Here is a 14,039-nt window from a genome sequence, read left to right as displayed (position 1 = left end):
TTTATTTTACAAATAATGCATTTTGGACACAAATCATTACAAGAGACACAAGTTTGGCTACTCTGAGCAATAAGTAAGAAAGAAGAGGTAGAATTCACTAAGAACCCCTCCGTGAATAAACAGTGAGCATGGCTTTTATCATTTAATGAAAAATGGCACCATGAAGACTGCACCAGTGTAGTTTTAAACAGGTAACACTTACTATGGCTAAAATGCCTACACATTCACTGTAAGCTGACACCTCTCCAAATGTTAGTGAAATACTGGAGAATATAAGAAAACTTTTACATAAAATCTAATTTATTAAACAGCAAACATTTTCTTTTGAACACAGTCACTGTAAGGTTTCACAGTTTTCTGGTGTACACAAGCTAACAACTCATTCTGTCCAGCGGCTGACATGAAATAATGCAGTTTGCATTAATCTATATAATCGGGAGTTATGTGAAGGCGGAGTATCTCTTGTCCTCGCTGCACCTGCATAGTGATTTTGTCGCTGCTGCGGACGGCCTCATAGATCTCCTCTGAGGTGTTCACCTTGGCCCCGTTTATCTCCAGCACAATGTCTCCGGCTTGCATGCCAGCTCTGAAACAAGACATACGACAATTATATACCAACAAAAACAAACGTATAACGTATATCTACAGCTTTAAAAACAAAAAGACCCTCTTCAGTTATGAATCCTGCTATTAACACACACATAACTTTGCCTTTTCCTCACACAGATGAATCCTGATGTCTCAGTGCAATCCTTCGCACGTTTTGGTTTCTGTCACTTCTGCAGTTGTCCGTCACATTGTGTCCCCAAAAACATTGTGTTTTGTGAGATTTTTTTTGTCTACATTTACTGTGTTTCATTCAACTTCGACTTTGTGTTTTTCATCTATTTCCTGGTGCTTTCTTAAGTTGCTATGCATTTGAACCCTCAGGGCCACTGTAAATTCCCCTTAATACAGCAATAATGACAAAAGTAAAAATTTATTCTGTGTGCACCAAGTCACTATAAGTCTGTACAAACATCTCACATATGCCTGCATCTTAATTACAACCACAAACACATGTATTAGATTAAAGCAACCTCAATATAAGTTGCTGAACTTGAGGAGCTGAAAGAAGAAGCATCCTTTATGCTTACCTGTAAGCTGGAGAGCCCTTGATTACCCTGTGAATCAGGATACCGTGAGTCACATCCGGAAAAGATGAGTCTCTCAACCTCAGCTCAGCAATGATCCTAAAGGAACACACAGAAAACACCTTGTTTTAGATCAAACACTGCGCACTGCTGCTCTAACGGGGCATCGCTCGCTACATTTACCTCTGCGTCAGCGTCAGCATTATAACACCAATGTACCGCTGCTTCGTCTCATCCTTATGAAACCAAGTGCCTGGGAGAGGTGAGAAAAGATGTGTGAACTTCATGAAAGACTGCAGGTTTTCTAACATATTTTTTATAACACCATGAGGTAGAAAGCCACATAAAAAGATGCGATGCATTGCTTTTGATTCTTGATCGTTTTCTTACTTTTTCTTTTGGCTGCTTTCTCCAGAAAAAGCCTCACACGATCAGACGGAATTGCAAAGGAGATGCCAGCGGTAACCTTAATGGTGTTTATACCAATGACTTCACCATCCTAATAAAAGGAGAGATAAGGCACTCTGATTTGCGGAACTATGAGATCAGATCCAACAACATTTAGTCAACAAACACCTGGCGCATCATCAACTGAGATGACTTGGCCATTTAAATTGTTCGGGCTAATCGCACATCAACCCCACACTTCTTTCACCAGGACACTGAGTGTTTAATGGGTGTGCTCAGTAAACACTCAAAGTATTATCATGGTTTTAGTTTCTGTGGTGTTAGCCCAATCAGCATGTGTTTGTATATACCTGTGGCTGAAATCAAGGCACATTTTATGACTACTTACTGGAGAGCACTTTAATTCCAGCACTGCATGCTGTGTGACTTAAAATAAACACTTCAATAGACTAGAATACATCAATCGGAAACAGGCTGCAACGCAATGGTTTTGCCACTGTATTGCATCACAAAGAGAGAGAGAGAGTGAGTGTGTGAGAGTGAGACACACAAACAGGACTTGTGACTCACCAGATTAATGAGGGGACCTCCAGAATTTCCAAACTGAAAAACAATTAGTCAAATGTGGCATTTAGAAACACGACAGGAGATGCCTGAGTCACTGAAAATACACTATCAACATATTCCAGTTTAAATATATTCTATTCAAGTACTCACATCAATGGTTGCATCGGTCTGTATGTACTCCATGTTGGAGTTGGACAGGCCCAGCTCCTTACTGCCTCTCTGCACTGAGCTGACAATCCCCGATGTGATTGTATTTTGTAACGAAAATGGGCTTCCCATGGCAACCACAAACTCTCCCTGTCGGATGTCAGACGACTGGCTGAGTGTGAGAGTGGGTAACGGGTTCTGCATGTCAGGGGAGAGAAAGAGCATCTGAAATAAAGCTCTGTGTTTCTCTGTCTGTGGTGAAAGCACACATGCTAGTTTAGCTCCTTTCACTGAGACTGGCCTGTATTTTCTTGCTCACCCTTGCAGAGATTTTGATGGTGGCGATGTCCGCCACAGGGTCGACATCCTGCACGATGGCATTGTACGTCTCTCCATTGGTGAGCTTCACACGGACGCCTCGCTTGTTGGCTACAACGTGGGCATTGGTGATGATGAGACCATCGCTGCTGATGATAAAACCGGAGCCGTTTGACACTGGGACCTCTCGTCCTGAGAACGGGTGTCTGTAAAGAAGTAAATGCAGCTTATCTTACTGACCCTGGTTTCTCAGGGTTAGTTTATATGGCAGGAGATACCGTATTGTGCAAAAGTCTTGAGCCACCCCTCATTTCTTTATGTGTGTCTAGGAAAAAGGAATATAAGTTCCTTGTTTTTACTGAAACATGTGCAAACATAGAGTAACGGTATATGAGGCAAAAACGGTGTTTGTACAGTTCTAATTAGTTTTAAAGTCAATATTTGGTGTGATCACCTTCATTCATCAACACACTCCAAGTTCTCTTGTAATCATTTTTGTAGTTTTCAGTAATAGTCTTTGTTTTTCTACCCAGATATGCTTGATTTTGTTTGACATCATTGTGATACTGAAAAAAATAAAAAAAATAAAAAAATAGAGCTGTCACCAATCAAAAGATGGATTGGCAGATGTAGCATGTAGCATCAAGATCTGACGCTACTTTTCTGTTTGCGATTGCATAAATTTTGACATCCCCAACATCACAGGCTGAAATGCAGTGCACTGTGTTTTAAAGATGCATCTCTCAGGTCTTGTGTCAGGTTTTTGCTGGATTTTGTCTTCTTTTGAATTTTATTTAGACAGACTGTTAGACAGGCCTGTCACTTCTTCTTTAAAAAAGAAAAAAAAAGAAAAAAGGAAACGTCCTCCACTTGTCCAGGTTCCTCAATTTTTTTAAGGACGCACTGCTGAGATGTGTCATGTTTTCAGCTAATAGTCAAAGGAGCTTGCAAAGAAAAGCGTCTGGACTTCTTTAAGTTGCTTGAAGACGTTTCACCTCTCATCCGAGAAGCTTCTTCAGTTCTAAGGTCAAATGGTGGAGAATCCCAGATATAAACCTAGTGGGAGAATCCCCCCACAGAGGGACAAAAGGACCCCCTGATGATCCTCTAATCGCCTGAGCCAAGGTGTGAAACTGGGTGTGGACAAAAATGAGTTCATTGTGAAACCTGGCCCATGATAAGGTGGGGCCAGGTTTCACAATGAACACACCCGAAACTCTGGCTGATTGGGACCCACACCCAGTTTCACACCTTGGCTCAGGCGATTAGAGGATCATCAGGGGGTCCTTTTGTCCCTCTGTGGGGGGATTCTCCCACTAGGTTTATATCTGGGACTCTCCACCATTTGACCTTAGAACTGAAGAAGCTTCTCGGATGAGAGGTGAAACGTCTTCAAGCAACTTAAAGAAGTCCAGACGCTTTTCTTTCCAAGCTCCTTAGACAACGATGACCTGGATGACTGAGAACCTTCACAGACATATTTTTCAGCTAATACCTTTTTGGAGTCATCTTGATTCAAAAATACTACTTCATGCTTTTCAAACTCTTATCTTTGGCATTTTGCATAGATTCAGTTAAAGAAAAAAAAAAAACTATGTGTTTTTTTGACAAGCTGCATTAACAAAGTGCCTAAAAACACAATTCAAAAACTGGTTCTCAGGCAAGTTGTCCATTATTCCTCCAGTGAGTTAAGTGCCTTTTTAATCTTACTTCAGCTTCATCAGTCAGCATTACGTAGCTTAACCAACAATAAAAAGAAAAAAGAAAAACTCTTCAGGAAAAAGGTCAGGTAAAAGGACTGGACTGAAAATAGGTAAAAGCAGATCTCCTTTATGAGAACTGTTGCTCAAGTTAAACACACACAGTAAAAGGTTATTGTGACACAAAAAGTAAAGGTGGGGATTGACTGTCAGGACTTTACCTGATTCCACTTACTGATAAAAACAAGACTATCCACTGCTAAAGTATATCAGCAGCTGATGATGTTTTTTGAAAATAAAATCACAAATGCTTTGGGTCCTTTTCTGTTACATCTGTAATAAACAAAACAAAACAAAACAAAAACAAACAGACAAACAAGACCCTTTTCTCGTGTTTTCTGGTACATGTCCGGGCAAGCAAGATCAGCTTCTGGGACTGAGTGTTTAACTCCAGTGTGTGCTCTCACAGCTGTCTGAAATCTTGATTTAGGAACATAACCGAATAAGTCACACGCAGACACAGGAAAAAAAACTCACTGACATTTATTACCGTCAATGGCACCTCTCTAGTTAACTCACCTGCCCACGATTTCAATGTACACCACAGCTGGAGCAGATTTTTCCACCACATCTGCAATGAAGTTGTACTTAAATCGGGGGCTGTCTGGTTTGAAGGGAGAAGCGCACTGAGCCGATGGGAGGATGTGCTGGAGAAATCCCCGGGATATTGCCAATTCTTTGTCCCCCTTTTGGTCTTTTTCAGTGTCCAGAAGCACCGCACCACAGAGCCCCAAACCCACCGACACAGAGGTGAGCAAAGAGGAGCTTCTGTTGCTGTCCCGACCGTTTCTTCTTCTTCTCTCCCCAGCTTGAGCTCTCCTGTCCAGGCTTGTGTGTCCTCCTGCAGCCTCATGGTTACATATCACAGCAGAGACACGACTGGTTGTCCTCTCAGCTAACGAGTTAAGTCCTCGGGTCTGACACCAACTTTGAGTCCTTAATGCTGAAAGAAAGCCCCTATTGACAGCCGCTGCTGCCATGTTGCATCACTTTACTCGCTCAACGTCGGTTTGAAGGCAGCCAAAAAGCACTTTATATCCCAATGTTTGCAGCAGTCTGTTATTCACGCGCCTTCATTTAAAGTGTACCGTTATCTAGCCCAGTCAGAATAACGGAAATACAAAAAAATATTCCCCACCTATTAATTTTTAGCACAACACACTCAACACGGTAATGTCACTAAGATTGCGCCTGCGTGGTAAGGCACCTTCTTCTTCGGTGCTGTTTTTTCCTCCCTGGACTTTTGTGGGTTCTTTACTCATTACTGCCCTCTGCAGGGGAGAAAATGCAGGGGTTAAAAAAAAATCAAAACTGTCTGTGAGTTACAACAGAAACGGTCAGGTTTTGCATATTTTTGCATGTATATGCATGTTATCAAGATAGTAAAGTTTATTTATTAAGCGCGTTTTACAGAAAAACCGTCACAAAGCGCTGTACAATAAAAAGAGTACAATAAATAAGGCCTGTGCATACTAATTGCGTTATAGTATTCTCCTTAAGTACAAGTACCAATGGAAAGTATGATAAGTTGCTAGGCCTATGAATTATGACATATAAATTAATTAAATACATAAAAATTTCCAAAATATTATTGCTTTTACAGATAAATCCTTAAAGTTAAGGAAAAGCTGTCTGAATCTAATATTAGATATATCTTTTTATATTATTTGCTATGGAAATAAAGACTTTAAGTTAAGTGATTTTACTCTTGGGGAGCTCTTATCCACAAATGGAAAGTGGTTAGAGTAATACATGGCTACAATTAAAGAGAATAGAATGTGTGTGTAAAACTAGAAGAATTTAATAATTTAAACTACATGATAAAGAACAAATATAAGTTAAAATACACAAACATATCAATTACATTGCTATATATATATATATATATATATCAACTCAACAGCAAATATTATTTTTTGGGGGGAAACTTACAAAGGGAAAGAAATTAACATTATGTATTTATGTTTTCTGTATGTATCACGTGAAAGAGTCATCTTCTTTTTTTAAAATTCTTCATAAAGAAATTAATTATCAGTTACTTTTCTGAAGTCATATTACACTGGTTATCATTTTTTTAGTCTTAAATTTAATTGACATTTTTAGATTGAATTATATTGAATATTATATATGTATAGTTCTTCGTTTATCCATTTATTATTATTATTTACTTTTTTTTTACATGCTCAACCTTTGGTGAGTAATAAAAGTATCATATTTATTTGTATTTTCGTGTTAAATAATAAAAATTAAAAAAAAAAAAACCTTACAGACTGCAAGAATACGTTTTCAAACTTTTAAATAAAGTTTTATTCATAAAAACAAAACTCCAGAGATGAGCGGCAGTGACGTACTTGTTGTGAAAGTACGTCACACGGTTTGAGCCAAAGGCGGCGGTGATGAGAAATTTAAAATTTGCGGGCTAGCTCGTTAGCTGCTAGCTAACGCCTCGGATCTACAGTCAGGTAACTTCAGCTCGAGAATCATGGCTTCGTATTTTCATTTATTACAACAGACAAAACCGCAGTTTGAATCTCCGGCCAAAGTTTTTGCTAAGCTCAAATCCAAGGTGCAAAAGGAAGCGATGTGCGCAAAAGACGACAACGGTCCGCCGAACAACGCTCGAGAGGAGTACAGAGTTAATTTAAAGTCGCCCAGGAAGCAGCAGCAGAGGATCTGGGTGACCGAGGAGTTCGATGAGAATCAGAGGTTCGGCAACGAAGCCCAGCCTTTGATTCTCTCGCCCATTAAGAGTCCACAGAAAACCTCTCCGTATTCGTATTCAGACTTTATCCGCAAACCTTTGGAGGAAACGCTTCCAGTGGTTGAAATGGGACTTGGATGCACAAGAAGCGAGAGACGTTTCCTGGAGTCGACAGCCATATCTCACCCTCTCTTTCTGACTAATCATATCCACAAAGAACCTCCTCAGGTCAGAGACGCGGATCAGTTCATCCTCTCCAGCACGACTCCGTTGAAGGTTCAACCTGTCGAAAGTGACTGCAAGAGCATTGCTTCTGATGAAGAATGCGCTCCTCTCCACAAACCCCTGTCTACAGCCAGTGCCTTTTCCCCCATGGTGAAGAGGCTGAGGAAGAGAAAATGGGAGCAGCAGGAGTTTAACAAAGTCAACACCAACAGCACTGAGGAGGTGAGAAATGAACTCACATGTCAGCCTCGGCAGAGGAAAGCCCCTGCTGTCAGCGAGGAGAACACCCACAGCACCTGGATGAACATCAGAGGATGCTCCACTGACCAACCAGAGAGGATCCCCGAAGACATGTTCACACCAAGAAAATCCGTGGCAGAGAGACGTGAGACATTTTTTCCTGCCTTTCCCCACCTTACATCAGAATATAGAGGTGTATAGAAATCACCTGGTAGACGTCTACAATAGAATAATAATAAAATATTTCTTCTGTTTTGAAACAGGCTGTGGTGTTGTTTTGGAAAAAATTCCTATAATGTCTCCAGCTAAGATGTTTGCTTATATGAAGGAGAGAGAAAGCAAAAGGGAACTGCGGGGAGTTCATGAAGCTATCAATACCACGAGGGACATCTTTAATGCAGGTGAGTGTGCCATGGTGTTAAAAAAGCAGCACATCCGGTTTAAGCAGTTTCTATAGATATAGTTTGAGTTTTCCCAGGTCACTGTGCACAACACACCTTTGCTTATGGCACAATATCTTTCCCATAGGTAACTCCCTTAAGTCCGGAGACAGCCCTCTCTCCACACCTCACAGTGTTGGTGAGAGGGACGACAGTGTGTTTACAAACACCTCAGAAAGTGATGTTCCTGTAAGCCGGCGCATATCAGAGTCAGCTGACGCTCTGACCTCGGCTGTGTCGTCGAAGCCCGTTTTGCTCGAAGACCCGCTCGTGCTCAATTCTCCGAAGATCTTGATTCCGAAGAGACAAGAGGCTGTGTTCAAGTGCAACAAGTGGCCTAAGCAAGCAACATTCCCCAGCGTGAGTAAAGCAAATGCCTATTAATGAAATATAAGTGAACAAATGGCAGGCCTTGTGTCGGTTGAGCCTGAAAACTGTTTGAAGAAAAACAGTTACTGATACATTTACATTTCAAGAGCAAATTGAAAAAGTAGGTCAGCGGCAGTTTGCATTTCCCTATACAAGTTTTCTCTGGTTCATCATTGTCCCCTTGTTTCCCTCCTTTGGTAGGAGAGTGTGATTTATCTCAAAAAGTGGTTCCTGAGGAAGAACAGCAAGGGCCTCTTTGTTGATGGAATCCACGGGTAAGTGTTGTTTGATGTAATTTTGAACTTTGTGAATGAGGAGAATGACATGATGTCAGGTTGCTTTTCTCATTTGATAGACATTTAGACATTAGACTTAGACATTTTTTTGGTTTCATCCAAAAGATTTTAATGAGGTTCATAGTTAACTGCTGGTCATTTCCTCCCAGGGAAGACAACATACCATGGAACAGTAACGTCATCATGCACAGGGTTTCTAATTCTATGATAAAGACCGTCTCCGGCAGGGTTTACATCCTGGTTGGGAAGATGAACTTGAAAGTTGAACCCGGTAAGCTGACTTGAACCTTTTTCCAATTGTGCGTGGGAAGAAATTAAAAATGGATAAAAGGGTGAAGCAAAGCTGTATAGAGAGAGTCCTATGCATGGTATTACATGGATTTACTCTTTCTTTTTTCCCAGAGTTTCCCAGGTGGTTTTTGAAAAAGTTTGAAAAGGGTTTTCCTCCTGACTGGAAGGCGCTTTACAACAAGATGCTGACAGAGTCGAGAGAGTAAGAACACTAATTTCACATCCCTGCTCTTGCGGTCAATATATTGTGTTTGTTTTTGCAGGGGGATTGTGACTAAATTAATTATTTTTTGTATAATTTGTTTAGATTGGTTGTTTTACACCTTTGGGCTTGGTTAAGACCTAAATTTTGTTTTCCTGTAGCAACCAAGGCAGAGGAAGACAGAAGAAAAGTGAAAGTAGTGGTATCAAATCGAAGAAAAAATCGGAGGCCTCCCTCATCAACAGTTCTTTGAACCAGCAAACTTCCTTTATGACATGTAAGTACACGATACAAACCTGGTGACGTGTTTTTTTTTTTTGTTTGTTTGTTTGTTTGTTTTTAGTGGATTTGGGGGCATGAATAAATTGTTGTTGTTTTTGTTTTTACAATAAAGTAATTTTACTTTCTCTGTTAATTCTCTCTAGCTGAATCCTGCCCTCCCATGGGTGCCCCCTCCTCTAGCATGAAAGTGTCTCGAAGCGGTCGAGTAATCAAACCACCTTTGGAGTACTGGAAAGGAGGGCGCGTCATTCTAGATGCGTTCATGAACGTTACCATCCATGAATGTTATAATACCTCCATCTGCAACTCTGTAAGCACCTAAAGTTGGGCTTGTGTGTGTTATAATTAAGGGTGAGTTACTTCAACTATATTCATTTTGATATTCCACAGGAGGTCAATACAACATTGTCTACAGGGATGTCGCAGGAGCCCGTCCGTGTGTTCTTGCCCTGCAGTGAAGGTAAAGACGCTCTTGGAGCTTTAGTCATAGCAGTGTGAGATTTTAAAGTACATGTTGCATAAAACTGTGTTCTCTGATCCTAGGTGAAAAGGAGGCATCAGTACTACTGAGGAAGGTCAAGGCTCCTCTTCACAGACGCAACAGAGTCAAGGCTAAACCAGACAGGAATCACTCTGATTTTCTCGAACCTGCTGCAGAGCTACTAATAAGCCCTGAGGAGGGGGCAGGAAGAATAACAAGGTCTGGCCAAAAGTGTCCTGCTAAAGAAAGAGAACTACATGTGGACACTGTCCTAAAACACCACAGTGATAATGAAAAGTCTTCAGCACAGAGATCACAGAAACAGTCACAGGGCAGCTGTAGTGCTTCAGCAAGATTATCTAAAAGTAAACAGGCTGTCATAAATTCCCCAGAAACTCCTTCAGTTAAAACATTACAGCATCTGTCATCAGATGATGAGTTATCTATTAAGAGGAAGAAGCGAGGACACAGTAAAGACAGCAGGAGCACTCACAGGGAGTCAAAGTCGAGCCACAGCTCTGCCACAAACAACTCACCAGGATCTGAAGAGGAAAAAGATAACAGAGAGCATTCAGCACTGAAGTCCCAAAAATATGGGTCACATGCCACTCGCAGGCCTACAAAAAGAGTAAATACAAGAAAACGGATCACAAATCCCCTAGAATCTCCCCCAGTGAATGATGAAACATCCCAGAATCTGTCATCGGACGATGAGTTACCCACAAGGAGACGGAGGGAAAGGAAAGGAGCACACAGTAAAAGCAGTAGAAATGCTCGTAGCAGGCCTCAGCCAAAACATGGGTCCTCATCCACCAAGTCAGAGGATTCAGATAACTTGATGAGGCACAAACCAAAACACAAGTCAAGCAAATGCACCAGAGCACCGGCACCCACAAAGACTTTGGCTGCGCCCACGCAATCCAGCAAGAAACACAGTACGAACAAGGGCAGCATACCGCCGGAGCACGATGAGGATAAGTGGACAGAGGCAGAGCTGATGAGACTACAAGAGTGAGTTTTGTATCCGCAGTAAAGCCTTGTCGCTCTCTTGTGGTTATAATCGTGTTTTTCTATGTTCTGTTTGCCAGGGCTGTGTCTTACTATCCTAAGCACATGGCAAATTACTGGGCAAAGGTAGCACGGATGGTGGGAACCCGTTCTGCAGAAGAGTGCCACAGCCAGCACACATCCCAGGGAGCATCGTACAGTCCTGCTAAGAAAGCCACGAAACCCAAAAAGAAAAAGGTTGAGCCGCCCCAAGCTCCAGGTAGGGAATAGACACTTCTGGGATGTCGACTGTGCAAGTTAGTTAATTTGTGTACCATTTTAAGGTGTTTCATTAATAACTTTGAGGGATATTTTTCCAGCATTGAAAAGTATTACTTCACTATTCACTACTTTGTGTCCCATTATACTCTTTAAGTAAAATGGGACAATCTCATGCATACAGCCAACAGGTACCTTCATTATTGATCTACTGTTTTCTCTTTGAGTAATAAATTCTTTAAAATTTAAATACAGTCTAGAGCTTGTTTTGTTACACAGATTTGAACAAAGTATACACAAATTTAGCACCCTTACATAGCCTTAGCCGGTGATGCCTATCTGCCTGTGTTTGGTTACAGATCATCCTGTGATATCAGCTCGAGTGGGAACCCTAAAGAGAAAACAGCAAGTGCGTCAGTTTTTGGAGACTATGCCCAGGGACAATGTTGATGACGTTTTCAGCTCTGAATACATGCAGAACAAGCGCTTTGAGGTTTGTCTCCCTTTCACAGGATTTTTATGAGTAGTCGTTACACTAAACAACAACTAACCATTCCTCTTGACCGTGCCTCGACACTCAGCTCCCTTCCTTGTGTTCCGAGGACGAAGAAGACTTGGCAGTGTCGGACCTGGAACCCTTGACCCCAATGTCGGCACGTTTCCCTGAAGTAAAGACTCCTCAGTGTCTGCATATCACTCCAGGCATGATGGGTTCTCCAAACAGGTGGGCGAACGTCTGTTCTAACCTGAAATGAGATGAGTGCAGGAAAACAACGTTTTCACTTAATTTTTGCCTCGATTTTAAAGGGACAATGACGATAAGTACGTGTATCAACTGCAGAAGAGGATTAAAAAAAATCAGTTTAACGCCTGCAAGCTCCCACTTCCTTCAAAGGTACTTCTTTCCTAACAGATTGGGCGTAATTTGTGACATTTTTCATCATGCAAGTTTGTTTCACACAACACTGTATTTCTTTTGACTTTCAGAGATTCACACCCACACCATCAGCTAAAATAACAATGAGAAGATGTGGCAACACGGGTAAGTGTCCTTAAGAATTAGGTAACAGTTGTACAAAAGGAATATATAGATAAAAGGAAAAGAGTTCATAACTTTACAGGTAGAGTTTTGGTTTTTTGTCTTTGACCACCTGTTTTATTTATTTTTCCCCTCTTTTGCACTAGAAAACGATACATTCGTGGTTTGGGAGATGTTCCCTGGAAACAATGAGGCGCTGTCTGAAAGTGAAGAAGAGGAGGAGGATTTCTACTTCTCAGATAACGACTGATCAAAGCCAGAAATGAAATGTCATGTTGTTCATTTTATTTTTAAATCTGAAATTCTTCAAATGAGTCAAAATTAGCAGAGGAAAGGTGGGATCCCCCCACCTTGAGACACGAACAGCCAAACATCTGTTGCCAGTCTTCCTCACCACTTCAATGTACATAACTTCCAATGTTGTAACGTATAAATATTTTTGTGTTGAGACAATGTGGTCTACATTTAATAGTTGCAAATGTAAAATCAATTTTAATAGAGAATAAAAAAAGAACTGCTGCTGTCTTGCAGTACATCCTTGTAAATATAGTTTTTGTGTATCTGCATTTTTTTTTTTTATATACCAAAGGGTTACTTATAATAAACCTTTTTTTCCCCCATTGTTAATTATTGTTTTATGCTTTAGTTGCACAGAGGTTGTTGGTGTTGATGTGCTCAAGTAGTCTTCAGGATGAGTTCTACAGGCTTCCTGAAGGAAATTCAACACTTTCTTTTGGCTGCCTTTTATTCTGTTCTTTGTCAAGACGATTTCACACTGCTTCAGTAATGCTTCCACATGGTACTGTCCACATTCATAATTATGACAAGATCCTTAACACCACTGATTAAAATTCAGTTCAGTACAGTTTTATTTATATAGCATTAAATCACAACAACAGTTGTCTGTGTGCTTTATACTGTAAGGTAAAGACCCTACAGTAATACAGAAAAACTCCCAACAATCAGATCCCAATGAGCAAGCACTTGATGACAGTGGGAAGGAAAAACTTCCTTTTAACAGGAAGAAACCTCAAGCGGAACGGCGGTCAGTCATCTGTCGCGACTGATTGGAGGTAATGAAACAGAACAAAAAGACACTGGAAGAGAGCCAAAGAGTTATTAATAACTAATATTTAAATGAGAGTGGCGTATAAACACATAGTGAGTCAAGAAGAAAAAGTGCATCATGGGAGCCCCAGCAACCTAAGCCTTTTGTAGTTTAACTAAGGGATTCAGTCCCAACTTTATGCTTTGTCAAAAAGAAAAGTTTTATGCCTAATCTTAAAAGTAGAGAGGGTGTCTGTCTCCCAAATCTGAGAGCTGGTTCCACAGGAGAGGGGCCTCTCTGCTCTGCTTCCTATTCTACTTTTAAATCTAGGAATGAAAAGTAGAGCAAAGTACTCTATTCAGGTGATACAGTATTTTGGGTCTGTAAGGTAAGAAGGTGCTTGATTCTTTAAGAATTTTCATTTTCATTGTACAGATACTGTACCACAAGATTTCTCTTCTGTACATACTGATGATGATGAGCCAGAAATGTCAAAACTGGATTAATCCCTCCATAAGATCAGTCCAGTTCTAATAGAAAAGACCTATCCCAGTCCTCATTTTCTTGCTGTTTCCTGTGGCTATTCACTGAAGCCACATTTGTGATGAGGCTTCAGTGAATAGCAGATGCATTTCTCAGGTCTTTGCTGGATTTTTCCTTTTTCTGAAGGATATAACCTTCACTAACTGCTTTTCCTGCTGTGGATCTTTTTTTTTTTTTAGGCCTGCCGTTTCTTATCCACTTTCAATTTTTTCCTCAATTTTTTTGCACACCATGCCAAGATATGCCAAGTTTTTGGCTAACAGTTCTTTAGGAATCACCTTGT

The 14,039-nt window shown here is 40.7% G+C and overlaps 2 protein-coding genes across 2 annotated transcripts; one reads left to right on the top strand and one right to left on the bottom strand.

Annotated features, from left to right (window-relative positions):
• Positions 1 to 32: 32 nt before the first annotated feature.
• Positions 33 to 5,561, bottom strand: LOC308389983 (serine protease HTRA2, mitochondrial-like). The gene is made up of 8 exons (XM_080871627.1): positions 4,853 to 5,561; positions 2,575 to 2,779; positions 2,259 to 2,453; positions 2,112 to 2,144; positions 1,524 to 1,632; positions 1,317 to 1,386; positions 1,137 to 1,232; positions 33 to 586 (listed from the first exon to the last, which is right to left on the bottom strand). The coding sequence occupies exons 1-8, from the start codon at positions 5,311 to 5,313 to the stop codon at positions 421 to 423; spliced, it is 1,335 nt and encodes a 444-aa protein (XP_080727753.1). The 5' UTR covers positions 5,314 to 5,561; the 3' UTR covers positions 33 to 420.
• Positions 5,562 to 6,664: 1,103 nt separating this feature from the next.
• mis18bp1 (MIS18 binding protein 1) lies at positions 6,665 to 12,797 on the top strand. Its single transcript, XM_080871616.1, has 16 exons — positions 6,665 to 7,644; positions 7,763 to 7,900; positions 8,028 to 8,299; positions 8,510 to 8,583; positions 8,754 to 8,875; positions 9,007 to 9,097; positions 9,259 to 9,374; positions 9,523 to 9,689; positions 9,770 to 9,839; positions 9,923 to 10,871; positions 10,949 to 11,127; positions 11,486 to 11,619; positions 11,708 to 11,850; positions 11,934 to 12,021; positions 12,114 to 12,168; positions 12,312 to 12,797. Exons 1-16 carry the CDS (start codon positions 6,816 to 6,818, stop codon positions 12,413 to 12,415), a joined length of 3,531 nt encoding a protein of 1,176 aa, XP_080727742.1. The 5' UTR covers positions 6,665 to 6,815; the 3' UTR covers positions 12,416 to 12,797.
• Positions 12,798 to 14,039: the final 1,242 nt, after the last annotated feature.

This window comes from Rhamphochromis sp. 'chilingali' (assembly GCF_963969265.1).
Source record: "Rhamphochromis sp. 'chilingali' genome assembly, chromosome: 21".
NCBI classification, from domain to species: domain Eukaryota; kingdom Metazoa; phylum Chordata; class Actinopteri; order Cichliformes; family Cichlidae; genus Rhamphochromis; species Rhamphochromis sp. 'chilingali'.
Note: the sequence above shows the minus strand (reverse complement) of the source record. Positions and strands in the feature narration are given on the sequence as shown.

What these genes read in the sequence shown, in the direction of transcription:
- mis18bp1 (XM_080871616.1), top strand. Translation starts at nt 6,816, where the DNA reads ATGGCTTCGTATTTTCATTTATTACAACAGACAAAACCGCAGTTTGAA. An exon ending in GCAAACTTCCTTTATGACAT is followed by an intron (nt 9,375 to 9,522) that starts GTAAGTACACGA and finishes AATTCTCTCTAG; the next exon opens with CTGAATCCTGCCCTCCCATG. An exon ending in ATGATGGGTTCTCCAAACAG is followed by an intron (nt 11,851 to 11,933) that starts GTGGGCGAACGT and finishes TCGATTTTAAAG; the next exon opens with GGACAATGACGATAAGTACG.
- LOC308389983 (XM_080871627.1), bottom strand. Translation starts at nt 5,313, where the DNA reads ATGGCAGCAGCGGCTGTCAATAGGGGCTTTCTTTCAGCATTAAGGACT. An exon ending in GAAAGCAGCCAAAAGAAAAA is followed by an intron (nt 1,387 to 1,523) that starts GTAAGAAAACGA and finishes CACCTCTCCCAG; the next exon opens with GCACTTGGTTTCATAAGGAT. An exon ending in AAGGGCTCTCCAGCTTACAG is followed by an intron (nt 587 to 1,136) that starts GTAAGCATAAAG and finishes GTCTTGTTTCAG; the next exon opens with AGCTGGCATGCAAGCCGGAG.